Source organism: Syzygium oleosum, unplaced genomic scaffold (assembly GCF_021117445.2).
Source record: "Syzygium oleosum isolate NSW1041296 unplaced genomic scaffold, Sole_v2.1 Sole_v2.07, whole genome shotgun sequence".
Lineage (NCBI taxonomy): Eukaryota > Viridiplantae > Streptophyta > Magnoliopsida > Myrtales > Myrtaceae > Syzygium > Syzygium oleosum.
Window position 1 is genome coordinate 5,214,505 of NW_026607491.1, and position 24,304 is coordinate 5,238,808.

Genomic DNA, 24,304 nt, shown 5'->3' on the forward strand with positions numbered 1-24,304 from the left:
AATACTAACAACCTCAACATAGGTTAAAAATGTGTCCTTCCCGCCCTCGAGGGGCATCAGTTCGTCTTCCGAGGCTCTAATCCGAACAATTAGATGGGGGATTAAGTAGATGGGTCTTTTAAATTAATTCATTAAGGTTGGACACATAATTAAGATTATATTCAAGACAAGGATTTTGGTATTTTCAAAAGGCCGTCTTGGAATCTTCAAACCTTACCCAAAATGTCGCCGCTGGTCCTAGCTGCTATTAAAAAATCTTGATTATCAATTGATTATAAGTATGGGGAAGGGCATAACTGGCCCTTTAATCAAGTGATTATTGGGCAAATGTAGATCACTAGATTGTGGGATTAGGACACGTAAACCGATCTCCCCACGTGGGCCGATTGGGCCAGCATTGATGATACCGGTCGTTGGAAGGCCCGGTTACCAAATTAGGCTAGACCCGTTCATGGACCGGCCCATACCGGTATTGGGCCGGGCCTCATAAGTTATAGGACCGAGTTTTCGGGCCGGGCTCAAGATAGACTAGAAAGGATAATTTGTAACCTTTTTTTTTTTTTCATTCGGCGGTTTCACTTTCTTCCCCTTCGATTAACTCCTTAATTGATGCGATTTAAGCTCTGTTTGTTTCGCGAAAAAATGAATGATTTGAAAAATATTTTCTCGTAAAAATAGTTTTTCTGTGTCACTTGAAATAATTAGTCAATGAAAAATATTTTCTTTATTGATAATAATTTATATCTAAACATTTTCGTGGACAATGAAAATATTCTTCGCTTATTTGTTTTCGAAAGAGATACAATCACACAAGCAATCATTTTAAAAAAAATATATATTCCAAATCATTATCTTTCCATGAAACAAGAAATATAACATTGTAAAATATGGTTTAAGTTAGAGTTATAACCTTGAAGTGGAGCCACTTTATGGCCTGGCTTATTCGTGATACTTCGAATTGGTCGTGTTCGCATCGTGTCGCATTTGCCTTGCTTGTGCACGAGCGTCGCACTCCCCAATGTGTTGGAAACTGCCACTCTACAGGGCCGGGTTATTTTAAAACCTGATGTCAGGCCAATCACTTCTTGGATTTATGCCATAAAATACCTTAAACTCTATCCATTATGAAATCGATATCCAGAAAATCTAATTGTATTACTGAACGGCCATTACGACCCCGATATCCCAAATGTTTTTTTAACTCACCAAAACCCAAAATATATACTAGTGGGACAAAGAATCAAGATTTTTTTTTTTTTCGCATGGTACAAGTTTTGGGTACCGGTGACACGAAAAGAATCTGGGGTTCTGATGTCCGTGCGGGCAAAAATTTATCATCTTTTGTGGTAGACATAATGTATTTTTATCACACCTATACGAGTTTTTGGAGTTTTGGTCACATGAGGTATTTCGTATACGGAACGGGCATATTTTAGGGTGGCTTTGGGCCTTACTTCTCTTTCTGTTTGTTTTCTTTTTTCCCAAAAATCAAGAGGAGAGGGGAGTAGTTTTTTAATTACTCTTCCGGGGTAATTCGGCAAAGTCTCTGAGCCAAATTCTCCTGGCGGATCCTTCAAAGAGGAACGAGTCATCTTGACACTCGCTCTTCCCAGAAGAAATAAAAATTAAAATAAATAAAATGAAATGAAATAAACATTAATATTTCCTCTTTGTTTTTTTCCCTTCCCCATTTCTAAGGAAACTGTCTCAGAAATTTCTTCCAATTCCCCCTTTCCTCCTCTCTCTCTCTCTCTCTTTTAATTCTCAACGTCCCTCTCCATCGCTCCTCCTCCTCTTCTTCTTCATCTTCCTCCGCGCACCCATCGTTCCCCCAAAAGCCCCCACCTTTGCATCCCCGTTTCCCCAAAAGCTTCGGTTTTGAACTCGCCCACTTGTGAATTGGCTCGGTTTCTCCTCTGGGTACTCCTCCCTTCGCGAGCTGGGTTCGGATTTCCTTAGGATTTCCGCATCGGTTTGCGGGGCCAATCTGGTCGATTCGAGCCTGCTCGAGTGTTGACGCGAGCTGATTTGATCTTGGGTAGCAACGGATTGATTGTTGGAATAGAATTGACCCCATCAGGTTAGTTTTCTTTCCCCTTTCGAATTTTGCATCCTGAGTAGCGTTTGATTAGGACATAGCTGATCTCCTTTGCGCTTCGATTCGTCCAAGGAGCGTGTTCTGTTCGTGTTCGTTTCGTTATCGTTGTTGGGTGTTGGCGCGCGAGTTAACTTGTGTAGGGGTTGTGTGAGATGAGGGGGTCGGATTTTGGGTGGACGGGGGAGGGGTTGTGTGGGGTTAGGAACTTGATTGGCTGTGAACTGTGGCCTGTCTCTCTCTGGTTAATGCCGTGATTGCGGTGGGACTCGCGCTATGTCGGATGGGGAAGAAGTGTTTTTGGATTGATTTTGTGTGGGATGATAATTATTTAGGGCAGCTGTGGGACTGCTTGCAAAGACTATATCTGCAATTTGCTGGTAGCTTCAAAGGATTGATTTCGCTCCACGAGCTTGAAGAATATTTAATTTGGAATGATAAGGCGGGTTAGGGGGAAGATAGAAATAGAATTTAAGCCCCCTCTTGGAAACACAAAGCCAAGTTCTTATTCCTTTTTGAAGTGGATAATTGTGGGGATGTGCTGTTTAATCTTTATGAAGTGTGGCCAATTCTAATAGTTCAATGTACTAAAATGGAAATGGAGAATTTTCTGGTTCTTACCAGTCTATTTTCTGGTAAAATGTTCTGTTGGACAGTCCAGCGCACAGCAAGTTTGTGCCAGCACCAAGTACAGGAGTTCAAAGTTGAATGATTGCAGGTCTTCTCTGACTTGTGTTGAAATAATTGCCCTCCATTGAGGCTTGAGCTTGGGCAATCTGAGATATTTGGAGCTTAGACTGTTACGAGAGCATATATACAAGGCTTGGTTCCTTGTCAACTGACCCATGGGTTAACTCTTCTTAGACCTTATTTGATGAATGCTTGGGTTATCAGTATGGATATGCTCAAGAAAGGCTCCTCCATTCTATCAGTTTTGTAACTATTTTTCTTCCTATCTTTTGATGGTTGAAAATGAGATATACTAGATTCTTGAAACCTAGGTTAGTAAACTTGGAGTTAGGTGATGAACATATTGAAACCTTGGAATTCCTTTTTTGGGCACTTTTTCCGTCCAATGCCGATTCTTCCGGACAAAGTACATCTGGCAATCTATTTCCAAAAGTATACAGCATATTGTGCCCTTTGCACCAAGTCACCTAAAATTTTTCTTTGCCTTTTGGGAGCATATTATGCAAAATCTAGCGATGGAGTTTAGGAGGGTTTAATTGTAAACTGCTCTAGTTTCTGTTTTTCTCTGGCTGTGTGTTGTCTCCCTTCGACTTCAATCAACACTCCCTGCATAGTTAGTTCTAGTGACCCTATTTTCTAATTCTAACAGGTGGAAGCTGTCCTAATTTTCCCTTCTATGCTTTGCACTTGGGCAGTTATACCTTTTTTCCCCTTAATTTGTTGAACTTAAACAATACTACATTTTGCTGCATGCAACTCGCTCCACTTGGAGTTTGGCACAGGGTTGGCATGTTAAAAATATATGATTAAATAAATTCTAGCTCAAGTCAAGGACTTGTACAATCTGCTCTACTCTCTCATTTATGATTAATAGTATTTTCAAGCTCTTACTCACTGAACATGGATTATTTTCATTGTATTCAATATCATACAAGATTATAGCTTTTCCCCCCTGGTATGCCTTAGTGAGCGCAAGTTTCCATGCTTGAAAATGGAGAAGGATACAATTTATATATATAACATGTGACATGGCAAACCGCTTTTCACATCGAGATACAAATGGTGAATTGAATTATCAAATTTATGAATAGTGGATTTACAATCGAAGTGGATTGAGTTATAAAATTTGGTAAATGACCTGAACTTAGTTTTTTGCGAAAATAGGCATAATAAGCAAAATACACTGCTTAATACGAAGTTTTGACTAAGATGTATGATAAAGGAGAAGATATAGTTGAACTTTGACATGTAAGATATTTCAACAAAGTTTTTTTTTTCCTTTAAAACAATCGCATTTAAACATACACACAAAAAATTATTGACCCATTTCATTTACAGTAGGATTTGAATTGCTTAATTGAGTTTGTCTTATTTCAGTACTATCATAAATTAATGGGAAAATACCAAAAACAAACTTCACATTTTGTCCTATGAACACTTACATATCATTATTCTTTAAAAATACAACTCTCATACTTTCAGACAAATCTCACTGAAAACATCAATTTGCCTCCGTGCAAATCCCAAGCATCTCAATCCCCACAGACCCTAGCCTCCATACCAACAAACCCTCATCTCTCTTCTACCACCCATCACTGTCCGCTTGCTGTCAACCCCCTCCTCGCCACCGTCGGCCCCTCCCCCTCTGTTCATGCTCGGCTCTTCCTCCTCTCTTGGTTCACTATGTCTCTCTCCCTCCTTCCTCTGCTCATCTGCAATCTCTCAGCGGCTGGCAACGACCTTTGACTGGGGCCTATGCGCCGCCTTTGACGACCACGGTCTGAGGTCAGGGTACGGATGGGAGGATGGTGTTTAAGCCCGTTTGGATTTAGAACTGGTTCTCATGGCCATTACAAGTCTTTCAACATAGTCTTTCCTTGTTGCCAGCTGCAGTGGTTAAGTCCTTGGTACTCTTCATTCCCTTTCTATTACTTCCTAGAATTTCCAATGGCATAAAAATAGGTCTGCTTGTAATTGTACTGTCTTGCTCTCTATGCTTAAATTTTATCTTAAAGGATATTTCACGTTATGCGTGCTTCTTGGGATCTATAATCCTTTTACAGTAACTATGGATTGTGATGAAGCAATTGATCAGATCTTTCTTTCTTGTCTTTTCATTAGTTTCTCGCCTTTTCTGGTTGTTTTGTTCCCCCAGATACTCTATTATGTAGGCCTTTCTAATCATTGTCACTTTTCCAGGTTTATCAATAGCATAAATTCGCTCCTTGATGAATATTTGCTGCTAGACTTGTGTCATTCTCAAGATGAGTAATCAGTGTCCTGAGGATCCCGTAAGTTGTGAGCCTCTGTAGTTACATAGCTTGACCTTGCTGAAGTAAAATAAATGGAGTAATTTTTTTTTTGCTAAATAAATAAATGGAGTAATTATTTGTGCAGGAAGAACGAACCGTGGTGGGTTTTGAGCTTCCAAGATCCCCCGATTCAAGTTACAACAGCGCGTATGCCATGAACGAAGATGAGGCACGAGACCCGCCTCTCTTTCCGCAGCAACTTCGGAACCCTTTGCTCGGCTGCCCTGCGACCAGAGATGCCTCCGAAAGCCTTCCACCTCCCATGAGCGTGCTTCTAAACCACCTCTACATCGAGAACCAGGAGGCTCCGCGCTCCGTCGTGGCTCTCGGGTTCACCCACCGCTTCCATTCCAAGTACGTCAGTGTCGTGTTGTACAAAGCAGTTCAGAGAAGAGGGGGGACCAGCTCTTGATGGAATTTATTTTCACGTTTCATCGGGTTACGATTCGATTGTCCTTCATGCGACGGTAGTACCTCGAAAAGAAAATGACTCGAAGTAGCTAAGCCGAATACTTATTGTTTCTCAGAGGTTCATCCTGTGCTTGGTTGATGCTCCATGTCATTCGACATCATTTGTTTACAATACAAGTAGTCTCTAGTGCTTGGATTGAGCATTGGGAGGGATGCTCTTCTTGCCCCTTCTAAGATCGCGCTTGGAATTGCTTTACAAAGCAACTTTTGACGTTCTAGAGTCAGTTTAAGAAATAGCGCTAATCATAAAACTAGTAGCAACCGGAGCGATAATTAACATTTGAGAGTTTCTTTTCAGCTAAGGCTTGTGGTAGGGATGTGTGTAGGGTTCGGTGATTTGGAGCGATTGGAAACTTTATATTAGACCGGGAAATACATTTTGTACAACAATATATACATAATTACAACACAAATTAAATGATACAGTTTAACACAAAATATTTAAAATTCACTCATTGATACAACAAAAATTCTTTTTGGTTATTTAATACATAAATTTTTTGGCATACAATTACACTTAGATCCATTCAACATACAAGTATTTAATTAGGAAGCAGGATCTGGCCTTTGTCTTTGGAAATATTTTTAGAAAATTCAAGCTTAGAGAAAGTAAAAGTAAAACCATCTTTTTGGTGTTTGTTTATGTTGAAAACAAGTTCAAAAAATTGATTTTACAATGTTTATTAATAAGTGAACCCACTGAAAACAGTTAGTATCGTTATAAATGCATAAAATGACTAACAAACTAGAATCAACATCTTCTTTGTTTATTTTGTAATCCATCAAAACAGCTTACATTTATAAATATAAAAACCGCCTTAAGGGATTCACTTAATAGCCAATATCATAAAACAAAATTTTTCAATTTGTTTTCAGCACAAGGTCTACTTTCTTTAAAATTGAATTTTCTAAAATTATTTTCCAGCGACAAGAAACTTTCGGTGAAACAAATGGACCATACATAGGTTGTTTTCTGAATTAAGAATATGTAATATGAAAACCGAAATCATCTCGGGATTCTACATTGTGCAGTTACTTATATATGGTTTTATTCGTATTCTACGAGACTGTGTTATACGTAGAAACCTAATACTTAAATTTGTTAATATAACCATCCCAAATTACCAAAGTGAAGCTATATAACCTTATCGACTAAAATTTTCATTGCTTCATAAAGTTTCAGAACGGATTATCATTCTAAATTCAATTACTTTATATTATATTACGTGTATTTTTCTTAATTTGTATTTGTATTTTATATAAGACGATATGCTAGACACTACGAAGTCATTAAAGTAAATCACCAGGCAATAAAGCAAAAGAATAGTACATGATAAATATAAAAAAAAATGATTAACAAAAAATCGGTTGAAAACTAAAAATAAGAAAATATGACATCAATAATTAGTTTTCATTGCTTTCTATGGAGAAATTGATTATTATATGATATAAAGTATTTCTCAAGTTTTTGCCACATGTAGAAGGGGAATTATCCATGTAGAGCACGGGTATTAAAATTAATCTTTTTTCATAAAAGAAATTTCATAAGTATAGTTGGAAAAACACGATGATGATTTCATTGGTCGAACAATATTTGGATGAAAAAACAATTCATATAAGTTGCAAATTCTTTCTAAACACATTCTCTGAAATTTTCAGAGTGAAATTCATGAACATCAAGGGTAAATTTCTTCCTTAAACACGAAGTTCTCATCAATTTGAACACACCAAACCATCGAAGACCCTATTCACCGATGATGCCCTCAAAACTCTCCCAAGCTCGAAAGAAGCGAACGCGTCGAGGCATCCGTACTCTATTTGATGATCCGTGAGTGCCTTCTTGTCCCACCTGCTCGAAGTGATCTCTTTTGGTTTTTCGAGCTCTTTATGGAGGATCTCCTTGGACAGTTCCTTGAGATTCTTGTAACCCCACAAGTCGTTTCGCAACCTTTCTGCTGCCAATCGGCGGATGTCGACGGTGCACGACACGTAGAGCCCATAGTCTTTGGCGAGCTTCCTCGCCCCTTCAGCCACGCCGACTCCGACGAAAGTGTTGTTTGCATTGGCGAGGAACACGAAGAGCGACCTGGGAATGTACCTCGCGTGAAGGGGCCGGAATATGAGGCACTTATGGCCGGCACAGAGCCGGAGGGTCGCGACCCGGTAAATGCCGTCATTGGGCTCGGAACTCACGCACCACTCAGTACCGAGGCCGGCGATCAGCCTACCGAGCCTGCGACAGTGGACATGCTCGACCTCGCGAATCCAGCAGGTAACCACGGCGGGCTCGTCGGTGACCCATGTCGTGATTTCATTGCCGTAGAAGAGAATCGTGTGAATGGAAAACATAATCTCACTTGAGCATAAGCAAGAGTACGTAAAGGAGCGATGAAATAAACACGAAGAGATCATGCAATATATATATATAGGCTTCGGTTGAGTTGAATTAGGAAATATTCACTTTCTCTCTCGTCCCAAAAACTTAGTTTCCTTTTCTGTGGAGATACGTAATTTTTTAAGAGGAACGGCTGAGATTTCTCGATATATTTCAATCGAATTTTTTTTTAATAAACGTGCTAATTAAATATTTGTTCTTTGAATTTCACAAAAATCGTTAAATGCTCTGGAGCTTGCTGACATTTTAAAAATTTTGTAGATGGTAATTGGACTTTATTAATGCTTGACACATTGAATTTGAATTGAAATGAAAATATTTGTAATTTTAATTTTGGGGCATTTTTTTTTTTGCGATATCTACAAGAGTATTTTTCACAACTCGACCTCTATTTTTTTGGTGGGTTTATAGAAGCGCAGGTACTAATAAAAAAAAGATAACAAGTGAGAAACTATACTCAATATAAAGCAGGCCTAATTCCAAAAAAAAAGCGTACCTTGACTGACAATTCTGGCATAAATTTTTTTTATCTTATAAAAAATCACAAAATTTTACTTAAATCTCAAATCTGACCCGAACAATTTGAAACTCAAGTAAAAGTTGGTGTTTTTTTATTAAAACAAAAAAAAAGTTTGGACCAAAATTGTCACTCAAGATAAAGTTAGTGCTTTTTTTTTTTAATTAGCCCAAATAAAGCAACATTGTTTTTTAAGGTTGATGATTTTCTTAAGAATTTTCTCCATGGAGAAGTAACCAACCAATGCCCTTTCCTTTTCTGTGAAGGGCAAACTAGTCTTTTAAAATAATAAGGTCGTGCCATTAGCTATTTATGGATCTGGAAATAAGAAAATTTTAGGTTTCCGATCGACACCAACTACTGGTGGAAAGTTAATTTCCTCTTAATAAATACGATACGATATCATAAATGTTATATGATAAATTCTATCAAATACATATCCTCCTGTAACAATTCATAAGTTATAAAAACCAAATACAGTCTAGATTGTTAATTATTGATTTCACAGTAACATTTATCATTATTCAATTTGTAGAATTTCTTGAATTTAAATGTTGTTGTTCAACATCACAAATAAGAAAAAGATAGCTATCCCACATGAACAGTAGTTCCTGATAAACTCTGAAAAAACAACAAAAGAATTGCTATTTCATCAGAAATAGACCGATAATTTAATAATTATTCTTTACAAAAAATCATGTTGTTAAGTGAAGGCCCACTTGATCACAAGATCCTATATGTTAAAGACGATATCTCCTAAAGTAAGCTTTTTTCGACTTTTCTTCTGTTCACTTGCCGAACTAATTAGAGAAATAACCTAGACTAGCAAAAGGGCACACTTCATGTACATGAAAAAGCCAAGAAAAGAAGATTTAAAGCATTCATATAAGAAAATCCTCAAGTACATAAATAATTGCTTGCGCGAAATCGATATAGTATTATTTTACAAAAGTCAAGCGAATATAATCTTTATTAATCAAAAGTTTTCATTGCTTCATAAAGTTTTACAACGAAGTCTAATTCCAAATCCAATTACCTTGGATTCTGTTTGCTCAAATCACAATACAATGAAGTTAAAGAATAGTACCGTAGATATATTGGGAAAGATGACCATTTCATGAAACATAGTCAAACAATATTTGCATGAAAAAAAAGTCACAAACGATCTTATAAAGCTGCAAAATTTTCGTGGGTACATTCTCTGAACTTTTCAGAGTGAAATTCATGAAGATCAAAGGGTAAATATCTTCCTTAAACGAGAAGTTGTCGTCAATCCTAACACACCAATCATCAAAGACTCCATTCACCGATGATGCCCTCAAAACTGGCTAGGAACTAAAGAGAAAGGAAATTGTCACATCAATAATTGCTTTACATTGCTTTTAGAATGGGAACTGATAACATATCCCTGCAAAGCACGGATAATAAAACCAACTTTTTTCAATAAAAGAAGGAGCACTAGCCGTCTTTCCAAGTGAAAAGTTTGAGTATGTTAGAGATTACACATGAATAGAATGGTACAGAAAATATAAGTGGAAAGAAAACTATGATCATTTCATGAAACATAGTCAAACAACAATTGGATGAAAAAGTATGTCAGAAACAATTATAAAAGCTGCAAACTTTTCGTTGGTACGTTTCCCTAAACTTTTTTGAGTGAAATTCGTGAAGATCAAGGGTATATATCTTCCCGAAACAAGAAGCTTTCGTCGATCCTAACGCACCAACCATCAAAGACCCTATTCACCAACGATGCCCTCAAAACTCTCCCGAGCTCGAAAGAAGCGAAGGCGTCGAGGCAACCGTACTCAATTTGACGATCCGTGAGCGCCTTGTTGTTCCACCTGCTTAATGTAATCTCCTTCGGCTTTTCGAGCTCTTTATGGAGGATCTCCTTGGATAGCTTCTTGAGACCCTTGTAACCCCACAAGTCGTTCCGCAACCTCCTCACTGCCAGTCCACGGATGTCGATGGTGCACGACACGTCGAGTCCATAGTCATTGGTGAGCTTCCTCGCATCTTCATCCACGCCGACTCCGACGAAAGTGTAGTTCGCATTGGCGAGGAACACGAAGAGCGACTCGGGAATATACCTCGCGTGAAGGAGCTGGAAGATGAGACACTTGTGGCCGACGCAGAGCTGGAGGGTCGCCACCCGGTCAAAGTCGCTATTGGACTTGGAACTCGGGCACCACTCGGTATCGAGGCCAACGATCAGCCTCCCGAGCTTGCGACGGTGGAAGCACTCGACCTCGCGAATCCAGCGGCTAACCACAGCGGGCTCGTCGGTAACCCATGTCTTGATTTCATCCTCGTAGAAGAGGATTGTGCGAACAGAAAACATATTCCCCAAATCTCGAGTAAAAGCAAGAGTACGTAAAGCAGCGATCGAATGAACATGGAGGGATCATGTCGATACATATAAGCTTCAGTCATAGTCTAAGTAGAGTTGAATTAGGAAACATTCAGTCTAATCTGTGTTGAATTAGGAAAGTTCGAGTAGATCGTTTTCTAAACTTTTACAACGACCAACATAATCGCCATTGCAATCGAGTAGTCAATCTACTTTCTCTCTTACATTTTGTCTTCTAACTTCGTTCCGAAGTTATTTGCTTTTGCTCGAAGTTTAAGAGAGAGATTCCTTTGTCAAAGTGCGGTTCAGTCTAAACTTGCGGTCCAATTTTCCTAGCGATTTTTCATGGTCGTACCGACAAAATTTCTGTATTTTGAGTTTCACAAAATTTTATTTATGAACTTAAAATCGACATTCTTGTTGAAATCTCCGGAGCTTGCTGACATTTTAGAGATATTTTTTTCTTGGTAATGGGACTTAATCAATGGTCGATGTTTTAAATCTTAAAATGTAATGGAAAGATTTACGCATTTTAATTTCGGAGTATTTTTCTTTAGCGGGTTCTGTAGGAGTCTTATCTTTTCGCAACTCGACCTCTACTCTTTTTTTTTTTGGTGGGTTCATTAAATTAAAGTGTAAGTACTGATTAAAAAAAACTAAAAATAAGTGAAACTATGCACCAGATAAATCAACATTGCCTTCTGTGAAGGGCGTAACAGTCTTTTGAAATCATAAGGTTGTGTCCTCTAGCAACTATGGATGTGGAAAGAGGAACATTCTTAGGGTTTCGGTTGTCGATCTTTAGAGTCGGACAAAACATGAACGACATAGTGTTTATAGCGACCTAATTCAAATTAGAGTTGCGTGATATGTTCTAATAAGAGTGGTCAATTGCAGTTAGAGTGTAAATTGAAACATAATTATAGAAAAATCCCATAATACATAATTACCAATCAGCATCCCTAACTAATGGAAAGGTGATTTCCTTTTCTAGTGCTCGGCTAGCCCAACACAAATATGATACGATTTAATACATTTTTGTCATGATTAACTTTATGAAATACATATTCTCCTATAATAATAATAGTAACGGCAAATTAGATTGTAATTATAAATCGTACGATATATTTTTTAAGTATTTGATTTGTGATTTTCAATCTTTATCGAATTTATAAGTTATTCTTTAGAACCACAAATAAAACTGACAGATTGTGATTATTAATAATCAGATAGCATCCCAGTAAATTATATCCTATTAGTAAAAAAAATTGTACTACCAAAATTGCAATAGCGTTTTCGAAGAAGGGAAACTGGGATTATTCATACATTTCATGGAATAGCTATTTCTATTGAGGTCAAGGAGCAGACCATTAAATTATTTTATCATAAATTTTATGAATCAAAGAATGAAAAATCCTCAAATACATACATAATTGTGCGCGCAAAATCAAGATAGGACTATTTTATCGTTATGGTTTCTATTTTTTAAAATTAAAATCATAACTGTTCAATATTAATAATCACAATGATGTGTACTATAGTTTAACTGAAATTACTTGAATCTCACCCATCGGTACAAATTCCTTTTTTGATTATTTAATACCTATGTTAATATATAATTACACCTATTTTTCAAATCCATGGAAGACAAGTCTTCAATTAGGGAAACAGAATCTAGCCCAGATAGGTTGGTTTTCGAATTAAGAGTATGTAATATGAAAAGTGGAATCATCTCCGGATGCTACCCGTGCAATTAATTACGTATATCTGGTTTAATTTGTATTCTGCAAGACTACATTATACGGAGAAAACTATGACTTAAATTATTTATCTTCATGAAAAAAATTTATTTATTTAACCATGTCGAATCACCAAAGTCAAGCGTATAATAGCTTCATAAAGTTTTAGAATGGAGCATCTTTCCATATACAATAACTTTGGATTCAGTTTACGTGTATTCTTCTTAATTTTGAATTTGTATCTTACTTGTATTTTAGAATATGCTATACACTCAAGTCATTAAAAATAAAGCACCATACAATAAAGTAAAAGAATAGTACGTAATAAAGGTAAATAAATTTGATTAACAAAATATTGGTTGAAAACTGAAAAAGAAATATGATATCAATAATTAGTTTTCATTGCCTTTTATGGAGAACTTGATTATAATATGATGTGGAGTATTTCTTAAGTTTTTGCAGCATGTAGAAGGGAAATTGTAATCTATCTGTGTATCCGTGCTTCGTAACCTTTTTTTTCATAAAAGAAAGGACGATCGGTACCGTAAATATATTTGGAAACAAAAACGATGTTTCATGAAACATAGTCAAACAATATTTGGATGAAAAAATAAGTCGCAGACAATCACATAAGTTGCAAAATTTCCGTAAGTACATTCTCTACTTTTTTTCAAAGCGAAATTCATGAAAATCAAGGGTAAATATATTCCTCAAACACGAACTTCTCATCGATCCTAACACACCAACCATCAAAGACCCTATTCACCCATGATGCCGTCAAAACTAATATAAGTCCCAACACACAAACCAGTCAGCTAGACTCATATAGATAAGTCCCGGAAATCCTAATCCTAATATAAGTCCAAGTTAAAAATTTAGGTGAAAAAGCCTCCTTAAATTTTAAGCAACAGCCGAGAAAAAACGGCACGTGCACGGCACATGCACGGTAAAGTAGAAATTTCGGCTAAACTTTTATCTCTGAAATTAAAAACAAATTGCTATTATTTCCAGAAACATGTTCTCATAATCCTAAGACACCAAACCATCAAAGACCATATTCATGGAGGATGCCCTCAAAACTCTCCGAGCTCGAAAGAAGCGAACGTGTTGAGACACCTCTACTCGATTTGATGATCCATGAGCACCTTGTTGTCCCACTTGCTCAATGTAATCTCCTTCGACTTTTCGAGCTCCTTATGGAGATCCCCTCGGACAGCTCCTTGAGACCATTGTCCCCCACAAGTCATTGTTCAACCTCTCCAATGCCAATCCAGGATGTCACGACACATTGAGTCCATAGTCTTTGGTTAGCTTCCTTGCGTTCTGATCCACGCCGACTCTGACAAAAGTGTAGTACACGTTGGCAAGGAACACGAAGAGCGACCTGGGAATGTACATCGTGTGAAGGGGCTGGAAGATGAGTCACTTATGGCTGACGCAGAGATGGATGATCGCGACTCGGTGAATGTCCTTCTGGGGGTCAAATGTCAGGCACCACACAGTATCAAGGCCAACGATCAGCCTACTGAGCCTGTGACGGTGGATGCGCTCGACCTCGTGAATCCAACAGCTAACGACGGCGGGCTCATCGGTGACCCACGTCATGATTTCATCGTCGTAGAAGAGAACTGTATGAATATAAAACATATTGCCCTAAAGATTGAGTAAAAGGAGGAGTACCTAAAAGAGCGATAGAGTTAACACGAATTGATTCGTCGAAAATATGTAGGAAATATTCACTTTTTATGATAAATCTAAACCGTGTTGAATTAGGAAACTTGAAGTTGAAGAGAAAAGTGTTAGAAAAGTCATAAACCTACGGCATTTGTGCCAATTTAGTTTTAAACTTTTTTTAGTGCCTATTTAGTCATAAACCTTTTAACATAGTGTCAATTTAGTTCTTCTGGCTAATTTTGACAGGATATTGCTGATGTAGACGTTGGCTGGCTTACATGGCACCGCTGGCGCTCACATGAACAATTTTTAATAAAATTTTAGTTTTTTTCGAGTTTTTTAATATTTTTTTCTTTTTTTTTTCTTCCTCCCTTTGCCGGTGACCAGCCATGGCCGGGCGGGCTGCCCTCGCCTAGGTGAGGGTCGGCCTCACTCGGGCTAGATCTGGCAAGGTCAACCCTCACCAAGCGTTGCCTTGGCGCAAACGATACCCGGCGAGGTCGTGCCCTGGCGAGGGCTACCCTTACCAAATCTAGCGAGGCTGACCCTCTTCCAGCAACCTCGTCGGCCACCGCTCGGGCCTAAAGTGGCTATGTCTATTTCCAAGAAGGGTTTGATTTTCCAGATGGTAAGGGCATTTTCATCTTTTAACTTTTTTTTAATTTTTTTCCTTTTCTTTCTTTCTTTTTCCTTTCTTTTCTTTTACTTTCTTTTTCTGGCTTTCTCTTTGTTCTTTGCCGGTGATTGATTTCGGTGGCCGGCGACCAGCCACTGTCCCTCGTCCAGCCCTTTCCGAGCTTCGCCGGTGGCCAGTCGCTGGCCACTGGCGAAGAAGAAAGAGAAAACCAGGAAAGGAAAAAAGGAAAAATAGAAAAAATAAATTAAAATTAAAATTGTCTTTAAACAAAAATGCCCTTCTCCATCGGCGACCGGCGAGGTCAGAATCTTATTTGAAACTACTATGGCCACTTTAGGCGCTTATTTGAGATTGACATGTCACTTCATGCCCTTATTTGAGAGAAAATAACGGCACTTCAGGCCATTATTGAAATTTTCCTAGGAAACAACAGAGAATCTATGTTCCTTAGTTGCGAATGGATTGCTTGCGCCTGAATTTGAAGAACTGGGGATGAGATTCAATAAAAAAGTCATTTAAGCTATGGATGGATGGATGCTGAATTGATAGAGCAATGTCAACTCGAGGGAAAGGAAAGAGGAATTTCTAACCAGGGTGGCTTTTGTCTTGCGGTACTCACAGAAGGCCAGGAACGAAGCTTCTTTCGTTGGTGGCATACCGAACCTGTGTAGGTGGCGCGAAAGATCAAAAGGGCCATCACCGAGTTCTGTAACATGAAGTCGGAGAAACGCAGCAAAAAGAGGGTAGAGGCACCTCTCAAAGACACGGATGAGGACTGCCAAACACTTGGGTTATTTAATGACCCGGTCCAATGAGGGCGGAAAGTGATCGCCGGGGCCAAAGGGTTTGGACAGGGAACTGCTCTTGGCAAGCTTTTAGGATGGCGAAGGGGGCAGGAATAAATCGTACATGCACCAAACAAGAGGAGAGCGATATCTATATAAAAACTATAATTATTTCACGGATGCGAGTTAAACGAACCAAGACTAGAGTACTAGTAGGATAGGCGATCTCCTGAGAAAGTGCTTGCCTCTACGCTAAAGGATAAAATATGAGACGGGTAAAAGTGGACAATATCTTGAATGAGTTAATTTAGAGATGTCACAGATTACGTGAAACTCATTTGGGATGGAAATTGAGGATTCTCGTGCAGGGATAGGAGTGACAGACAAGAACAAATGATGGCATGTTGATTGGTGGAAAGAGCCTAACTGTTTGTGAATCACTGCAACTATCACCTGCAAAAGGATGGCAGAGGATGTCAAATTCCAAGGCTGTTATTAGTAACCTGAAAAGGCAGCAAGTCAACTAGAAGGCAATCCCCTGGATTACTTAGGCAAGAAGCTGGGAAATGTCAGTGAAATCCTATAAGTAGAAATGCCAACACTTGTGCTGATTAGGTTGCTACCCATGCTAAGAGGGTTTGTGTCCTGAGGATTGGGATATTAATCTCCGAACCCCTTATTTTTTGATATGACCAATCTCCATGATCTGTTATTCTGCGAGTTGTAAGACACTTTCATCACTACAATGAATGTTTACTTGGCCAAAACACGAAAAAAGCCTTTCTTGGTTTAGTGCATCTATGAAATTTCATAGTATTCGTAGTATGAACACGGTTCTATCTAGACTAGATTTCGTTCTGTACATCGGCTAATAAATTAGCCACTCTCGAACCATTGATCCATGAAAAACGAATTTCATAGGTATCGGAACGTTAGTTGAAGGTCAAAACGCCAATGCTCTCTCTTCTTGTCATTCTATCTGCTGGTCACTGTCTATTTGACATCATTGCATTTACGGCGTCGTGCATTTCGAACTAATGCCCTTTCAGTACCAACTTGATGGACTTATTTTCTAAGATGTCTACATGGTCTTTTCACCAAATTATGAACCCTAGAGGTCTTGTCCATTAGGTGATTATGCCATGTTTTTATAGGTTTATTATGGTCCTATTGTTTTAACCTAACCGTTCAGCTAGACTCATATAGATGAGTCCCAGAAATCCTAATCCTAATATAAGTCCAAGTTGAAAATTTAGATAAAAAAGTCTCCTTAAATCTTAAGCAACGGCCGAGACAAGCACGGGACATGCACGGGACATGCACGCTAAAGTAGAAATTTCAGCTAAATTTTTATCTTTGAAATTAAAAACAAATTGCTATTATTTCCTCAAACACAAAGTTCTCATTAATCCTAACACACCAAACCATCAAAGACCATATTCACGGAGGATGCCCTCAAGACTCTCCCGCGCTTGAAAGAAGCAAATGCGTCGAGGCACCCATGTTCAATTTGACGATGCATGAGTACCTTGTTGTCCCACTTGCTCAATGTAATCTCCTTCAGATTTTCGAGCTCTTTACGGAGGATATCTTACTAAAATACGTCTCGAATTTGAGCCCATAAGTGAAAGTCTAAATTTACATAAGAAATTTCCTACTTGAGATATTTGGTCTTTATCCAATGGATATCTAAATTAGGAAACTAAAGAAAAAGAAGCACACAACTCGTCCAAGCAAAAATGAGAAAGGAAATATATGGAAATCAAAGTTGGATTCGGCAAGGGGCTTCACAACTTGTGTGTATATATTTTCTTGGATCATTAGTTTGTCTTTATGTGATATTTGATGTGCAAAGTGGCTTCTTCGTGAGTTATGTCCGTTGCATTCAATTGCACTGCGAATTGCATCCTGTTGAGTGTTTGACGGCCAATAAATCTTTTGTGTTAATTCCTTTATGAAATTAAGAGATTATTTCGTAAGGAATTATGAGGCTAAACATTATGTGAGTTATTGTGTGTAATTAAAGTTGAAAAATAGTTATTCGAGTGTGGTTGTAATCTTCTTTGTATAGTATGAAAAATTAATCATCTCCGAAAGTATTACAGCTCTAGTCGAAGGTCAAAATGTCAATGCTCTTCTTTCTTGTAATTCTATTTGCTCGTTACTATCTATTTTACATCATTGCATTTATGGTATCGTGCATTTCGAGCTTGATGTCCGGCTTACATGCGAGGTCTGATGTTAAGCGATTGCCGTTCACATCAATTACAAGTTAACCGAGTTTACTGATAGCTCACCTGACATTTCAAAGCACATCTCTTCACAGAGCAGATGAGCAGATAAAACATTTAAAAAAAAATGCTTTCATCTATTGAATTACTGGTGCTAAAAGCTTGCATGGATGTCAAGTAATTCAGCTCTCCATTGACTTCCTTGAGGATATGTCTCGATAAAGAAGATAATAAGAACAAAAATAAAACAAATGATTATTCATTTATGTCGTTTTGTTCTTATCTCCCAACAAAGAGGGAGAAGATAAAGGGACACTTGTACTTCAGCAAGATGCAATGCACATTCCTCACCACCTGTACGGACATTATTTTGAGGAACAAAGCATTTACACTTTCGCCTATTGAATCTTCTAATCATCTCTCACAACACTACTACTATTGATATTTACTTTTTGGAGGATTGTATTTATTAATCATGCAAACTCCACTGTCCACGTGCATCAAGTAAGACTTTGTCCACCTAACAACGCATGTCGCTTCGAGATTATTTCAAGTGAAAAACGATGTGATTCGAACATGGAATCTATCCCATCTGATAACCAAACGCATCGGTAATATACGTATGACCATACCACAAAATATAGTAACCGATGAAAGACGCACTTCATCGAGTACTCAATTATTACGCATTTTGTCACCAAATGTTCAGCAATCAAACCACTCGTCCTTTCTCAAAAATAACTCATCAAGCAAATCCCATTTCTTAATTGATAATCTCAAGACCTATCTTAACAAAGCATCGAGAAGCTATTCGTCCTACCATAATTGATTAATATCCGAAAGGCCGTAGAAGCAGAGCCAACATCATGACCAAAACCTACGTAATCAATCCCACAGTTTGAAACCTTCTCCTCCTCCTTGTCCTACTAAGCAATGAGTAATAGGGTGATCGACAGGAGCTGCTATAATACAGCACTTACCATTAATTTTAACGATTGTTCTTTTGACTATTGAACAGACCCCTCGTCATCATTTCACACATAAAATATATGCAACCATGATACAGCAGCTGTTAAGGAACGTAAAAGGGCTCTAAACAGCTTCAACGTCTGGTTCGATTCCAACAACTTGTGTCCACAAGACTTGGTCAGCTTCTTGTTTTTTAAAGTTCTTGGACATAAACAAACGCCCGAACGAGCTCTCTGGACATGCGAAGGGGTAGGGGTTTGACATTATCATGTAATTCTTGTCTCCATCGACCCAGCGAATGTAAAGATTGTGGCGGAAACAAATAGTATTGTGTATCATTTGACCTGAGAAGTAGGAGGAGGTACATCCTGTGGGGCATCGAGAATAAGTAGAAACATTACTTTATCAAGCAAGTTTGCGCTTAGGGCAAGTACACAGGACAATGAATTATTAGGGTTCATCTAGAAGGATAAACTAAGTATAAATCGAAGTCAACACCGTTTGCTCAAACCGGGACGAGTCTGAATATCTCTGAATCTCTGCATTTGTCGTGAAATGTACTCATCAACATCTCATGGAGTGCCTGAACGGACAAAGTAGGATCACTATTTTATATTTTTTTCCTTTTTGCTTCTATTTTGCGTGTGCAGAAACAGCATGGTAAGCAAGAAGTACTGCGAAGAGACAGAAAAGGAAATCAACTCTACAGCTGAACTTATAGTTATGAACACAAGCATATGAGTCAACTCAAACAAAAATATAGTCGATTGACCCCTAGAGATCGGGTAAATATTGCCCTCCAAACCACAAAAGGGCAAAAAGCTGAGGTGTTCTTACTGTTAGTTTTTGCTTATTCTCACTATCTTTAGAATGAAATTAACTCAATACTACTAATATGGCCTCAACTTGGACAGCCCAGGTGTTCTTATTATTAGTTTTTGCATAATAGTCTCACGACATATTTCTACATATCACTAAGGTTCCGATCATTTTTTTTTGCAGTGGCCATCATATAGCCATCGGAGATTCGTGCCATTTTAACTGGAAAAAATAAAAGTAACAAAAATCGATGTGTCCATTCATGTCTAATTCGAGTTAATCGTGTTCCTCCAAGCAAATTCGTGACATATTCGAGTCATGTTCACGTCGGAAATTGCCTCTCGACTAACTGTAATTAACTAGAGCGCGGGGCCCAATTTGAAATACCTTGTGATCCCTTGGGATTTACGATGAGACTCTTCCCTCTTACTAATAGATGCGGCGAAGTGGATTCTCTCTGTTTCCTTTGATTTTCTATGCAACCTCACAACCATTCGGGATCTCCGTTGGCTATCTTACAAAGTCAACCCCAGGTCCTATATATACCCTCTCTCTTACCTCCCCCAAAACAACACCATCCAAAAATCACCCAAACTCACAGAGACGCATCTCTCTCTTTAACACAAATCACTGAACACACTCGTTTTGTTTCTCTAACACAAATCATTTACATTCTCTCTCAAAAATGGGTGATATTCAAGGCGCACCGGGAAGCTCGATGCACGGAGTGACTGGCAAAGAGCAGACATTCGCCTTCTCTGTGGCCTCCCCAATTGTCCCGACCGACACCACGGCCAAGTTCGCGCTCCCCGTGGACTCTGAGCACAAGGCCAAGGTTTTCAAGCTCTTCTCCTTGGCCAACCCCCACATGAGGACCTTCCACCTCTCCTGGATCTCCTTCTTCACCTGCTTCGTCTCCACCTTTGCCGCCGCCCCCCTCGTCCCCATCATCCGTGACAACCTCAACCTCACTAAATCCGACATCGGCAACGCCGGCGTTGCCTCCGTCTCCGGCAGCATCCTGTCCAGGCTAGCCATGGGCGCCATCTGCGACCTCCTTGGGCCCCGCTACGGCTGCGCCTTCCTCATCATGCTCTGCGCCCCCACCGTCTTCTGCATGTCCTTCGTCTCTAATGCCGGTGGCTACATTGCCGTCCGCTTCATGATCGGCTTCTCCCTTGCCACCTTCGTCTCGTGCCAGTACTGGATGAGCACCATGTTCAACAGCAAGATCATCGGCCTTGTCAACGGCACTGCTGCCGGCTGGGGCAACATGGGTGGCGGCGCAACTCAGCTGATCATGCCCTTGGTCTATGAGCTGATCCGGAGAACTGGCGCGACGCCCTTCAGCGCCTGGAGGATCGCCTTCTTCATCCCTGGTTGGCTTCATGTGATCATGGGGATCTTGGTCCTCACTCTTGGCCAAGACCTGCCTGATGGGAATTTGAGCACACTCCAAAAGAAGGGTGATGTTGCCAAGGATAAGTTCTCCAAGGTGAGTGAAACTAAGTGCTTAAATTTTTGTCGTCATCATCATCATCGTCATTGGACATTGTTTTAGCTAATAAATTTTGATGTCTCAGGTTTTGTGGTATGCTGTTACAAACTACAGGACATGGATCTTTGTTCTGCTCTATGGCTACTCTATGGGTGTCGAGCTATCAACCGACAATGTCATCGCCGAGTATTTCTATGACCGGTAAGTTCATGCTTCATTGAACGATCGCAACTCCTTATATTGTAATGTCCAGGGAAAAAGAGATTTATAATCTCTCTCGCCTAATGACAGGTTCAATCTTAATCTCCACACTGCCGGATTAATCGCCGCTACATTCGGGATGGCAAACATAGTGGCTCGTCCGTTCGGCGGATTCGCTTCGGACTATTCAGCCAGATACTTTGGCATGAGAGGCAGATTGTGGGTTGTCTGGATCCTCCAAACCCTAGGAGGAGTCTTCTGCATCTGGCTTGGCCGCGCTAACTCGCTCCCGATCGCCGTCCTTTCCATGATCCTTTTCTCGGTTGGAGCTCAAGCGGCGTGCGGAGCGACATTCGGGATCATACCCTTCATTTCCCGCCGGTCCCTGGGAGTCATATCTGGTCTCACCGGCGCAGGAGGGAACTTTGGCTCTGGACTGACTCAACTGATCTTCTTCACTAGCTCGAGCTTCTCCACAGCTACTGGCCTCTCCCTCATGGGGGTCATGATAGTGTGCTGCACGCTGCCCGTGACCCTGGTGCACTTCCCACAGTGGGGGAGCATGTTCTTCCCGCCATCGAACGACATAGTGAAGTCCACGGAGGAGTTCTACTATGGGTCTGAGTGGAACGAGGAGGAGAAGAGCAAGGGCTTGCACCAAGGGAGCCTCAAGTTTGCCGAGAACAGCCGCTCCGAGCGCGGGAAGAAGGTCGCCTCCGCACCAACTCCAATCGGGTCGACCCCGTTGCATGTCTAGGAACTTTCGCCGAGGAAAAACTCCAAGAGAGTCATGGTGAGAAGGGAAGGATTATAATCACCAGGTTCTCAATAAGAAGAAGAGCTTTGTTTGTGTTTTGTCTTCATCTTTTTAATCACAAGTTTGTTGTAATTTTTAAGCTCTTGTTATCCCTGAGAGAGTGCTATTTGACTGCCAATGGAGGATTGGAGAGGGATGTGGCTACGTATTGGTCCAAACACAACACACATAGTCAGATCAGGTCATGTACTGTGTCATCATCAATTCACTTATCATAAAAGTATTGCGCTATTACATTCTGACCATCCAAGGTCGAATTTAGCTTCTACTTGCCCCGGTGGTTTCCATACATGTCATGGCCATATGAAAAACAAACAAACGAATTATGTATCAGTAGGCAACGTATTATTCATCAATTATCTCCTTAATTTCAGCATCTCTAGAACAAATAATCGCTTGATCAAATATCAAAGCTTGTGCTCTCTCTTGGATTCAAAACATTCGACGAATTGCTTCCTATCGGACATGCGAGTTCGTTAGGTCATTAGCTAGAAGTTTACATGTCTATTTGACAGATAGGTGAGGCATTGAGTTGACTCTCTCTATAGTCATATCCACAGAAAGAAATTATTCTTGTTTAAAAAAGAAAAAGAAAAACCCAAAGGAACTCTAGGGTGAACATTAGAGTCACTAAAAATTCAATGACAATAGCTCCCAAATGAGAAAGCAGACCCTTCATCTGATTAGTTAAATAGACAAAGTTTTGTTTTATATACACCTGTGAAGTCTTAGAAGAGCGTAATGAGGATATTCCAGATCAAAGACGTGGTGGGTATTCATTCGGAGGATTAGTTTATTGTGGAGGATCCTCAATTATTTCCCTGGTGCCAGAGGAGACGTTGACTCGGAATATCTGAATGTACCGAATCAGGAATAAAGAACAGACAATATACGAGAGCAATCCTATGATGCAAATAATTGACAAAAAACCCTATCCAAATCCGATCGAGGGAGACATAAGTTGCACCCAACAACAGATGAAACCTATCGGACTTGGACAGGCAGAGAGACATCTCACCTCTAATTATGCACTTACCATTTGAAAGTAATTACCTATAAATTATTGTTCACAAAGATTTTTACTGGGTATACCATGTACGTGTGTGTTCCTACAAAAGCATGTTGGACGACTCCTCTGCGTTACACTCACGTTTTTTTACAGTCATTTTTGACATTCTCTCTTTAGTCTTTCCTTTAGTTTTGACTCAAAATCCCATTAGTACAATTCAAAAGCGGAGGGGGCTACTGATGGTAATTTAAGCTAGTCTTTCCTTTAGTTTTGCTTCTTACTTTTGTAATTTAAGCTTTTCCAAGGTTGATGTTTTACCGGCCTCTGATGGTAAAAGAGCACGCCAGCTCAAATGCTGCAAGGCATTTACCAAAAAAGGGGTTCAAAAATCACCTACTTGTGCTTTTAATATGTCAGCATAAAAAATTGCCAAAACCCATCATCAACTGTGATTGTGCCAAAGGATTTCTTCTTCTCTTTTTCCTGTAATGGAACATCCGCTCTCTAGAAGGAAAACCTCAAATTTACCAAAAGAGTAAGATGAGTTCGTCTAAGATGTACTCGCAGCAATCGCTTCATGCACTTAACAGATTGTCTTACTCAAGCTATTGCAGTCAATAACTACATGATTTTTAGATCATAATTAAGGCTGGCAATTTTCGATTTGACCACGTTTACATAACGCATAATTAAGCGCGTTTGAGTTGAGCTTAATTGTGTTTGTGTCACTACCCGTTCATGACACACGATAAATGTGTTGTTCGCAGGTTGACCCTTTTTAAGCCGATTATGGTCAACTTGCGAATGACACCCTTTAACACGTCTACTTAACCAAGTTAACATATTATCCATGTTAACACGATCCGTTCAGATACATTTTGCCATGTTAATGTACGTTTAGATACATTTTTACATAGATTATATAAGAGTTTATAGCTTAAACATGTTATTGTCCCGTGTCATGTAACCTGCTCAATAAAATGTTTCGTGTTTGGTTTCCAGAGCTATTACACTATTAACCAACGTATGCTTGGGTCAAACCTAAAGTTGACACAATACTCTGATACTACTAAGACACAAATTTGCCTGGTC

The 24,304-nt window shown here is 39.4% G+C and overlaps 4 protein-coding genes and 1 pseudogene across 5 annotated transcripts; 2 read left to right on the forward strand and 3 right to left on the reverse strand.

Annotated features, from left to right (window-relative positions):
- Positions 1-1,690: 1,690 nt before the first annotated feature.
- LOC115676961 (SNF1-related protein kinase regulatory subunit beta-3) lies at positions 1,691-5,721 on the forward strand. Of its 2 annotated transcripts, none has more exons than XM_030600027.2 (3): positions 1,691-2,080; positions 4,985-5,076; positions 5,183-5,721. In XM_030600027.2, the coding sequence occupies exons 2-3, from the start codon at positions 5,050-5,052 to the stop codon at positions 5,507-5,509; spliced, it is 354 nt and encodes a 117-aa protein (XP_030455887.1). In that variant the 5' UTR covers positions 1,691-2,080; positions 4,985-5,049; the 3' UTR covers positions 5,510-5,721. The 2 variants fall into 2 exon arrangements, with proteins under 2 accessions (XP_030455887.1, XP_030455871.1); XM_030600011.2 differs by lacking the exon at positions 1,691-2,080 and adding an exon at positions 2,309-4,692.
- Positions 5,722-7,281: 1,560 nt separating this feature from the next.
- On the reverse strand, positions 7,282-7,917 carry LOC115674580 (3'-5' exonuclease-like). The gene has a single exon (XM_030597003.1). The coding sequence runs from the start codon at positions 7,915-7,917 to the stop codon at positions 7,282-7,284; it is 636 nt and encodes a 211-aa protein (XP_030452863.1).
- A 2,092-nt stretch (positions 7,918-10,009) lies between these two features.
- LOC115677406 (3'-5' exonuclease-like) lies at positions 10,010-11,057 on the reverse strand. The gene has a single exon (XM_030600574.2). The coding sequence runs from the start codon at positions 10,822-10,824 to the stop codon at positions 10,153-10,155; it is 672 nt and encodes a 223-aa protein (XP_030456434.1). The 5' UTR covers positions 10,825-11,057; the 3' UTR covers positions 10,010-10,152.
- A 2,206-nt stretch (positions 11,058-13,263) lies between these two features.
- On the reverse strand, positions 13,264-14,219 carry LOC115674936 (uncharacterized; annotated as a pseudogene).
- Positions 14,220-20,146: 5,927 nt separating this feature from the next.
- Positions 20,147-22,477, forward strand: LOC115677526 (high-affinity nitrate transporter 2.1-like). The gene is made up of 3 exons (XM_030600709.2): positions 20,147-21,182; positions 21,271-21,386; positions 21,477-22,477. The coding sequence occupies exons 1-3, from the start codon at positions 20,373-20,375 to the stop codon at positions 22,141-22,143; spliced, it is 1,593 nt and encodes a 530-aa protein (XP_030456569.1). The 5' UTR covers positions 20,147-20,372; the 3' UTR covers positions 22,144-22,477.
- The last annotated feature ends 1,827 nt before the right edge of the window (positions 22,478-24,304 follow it).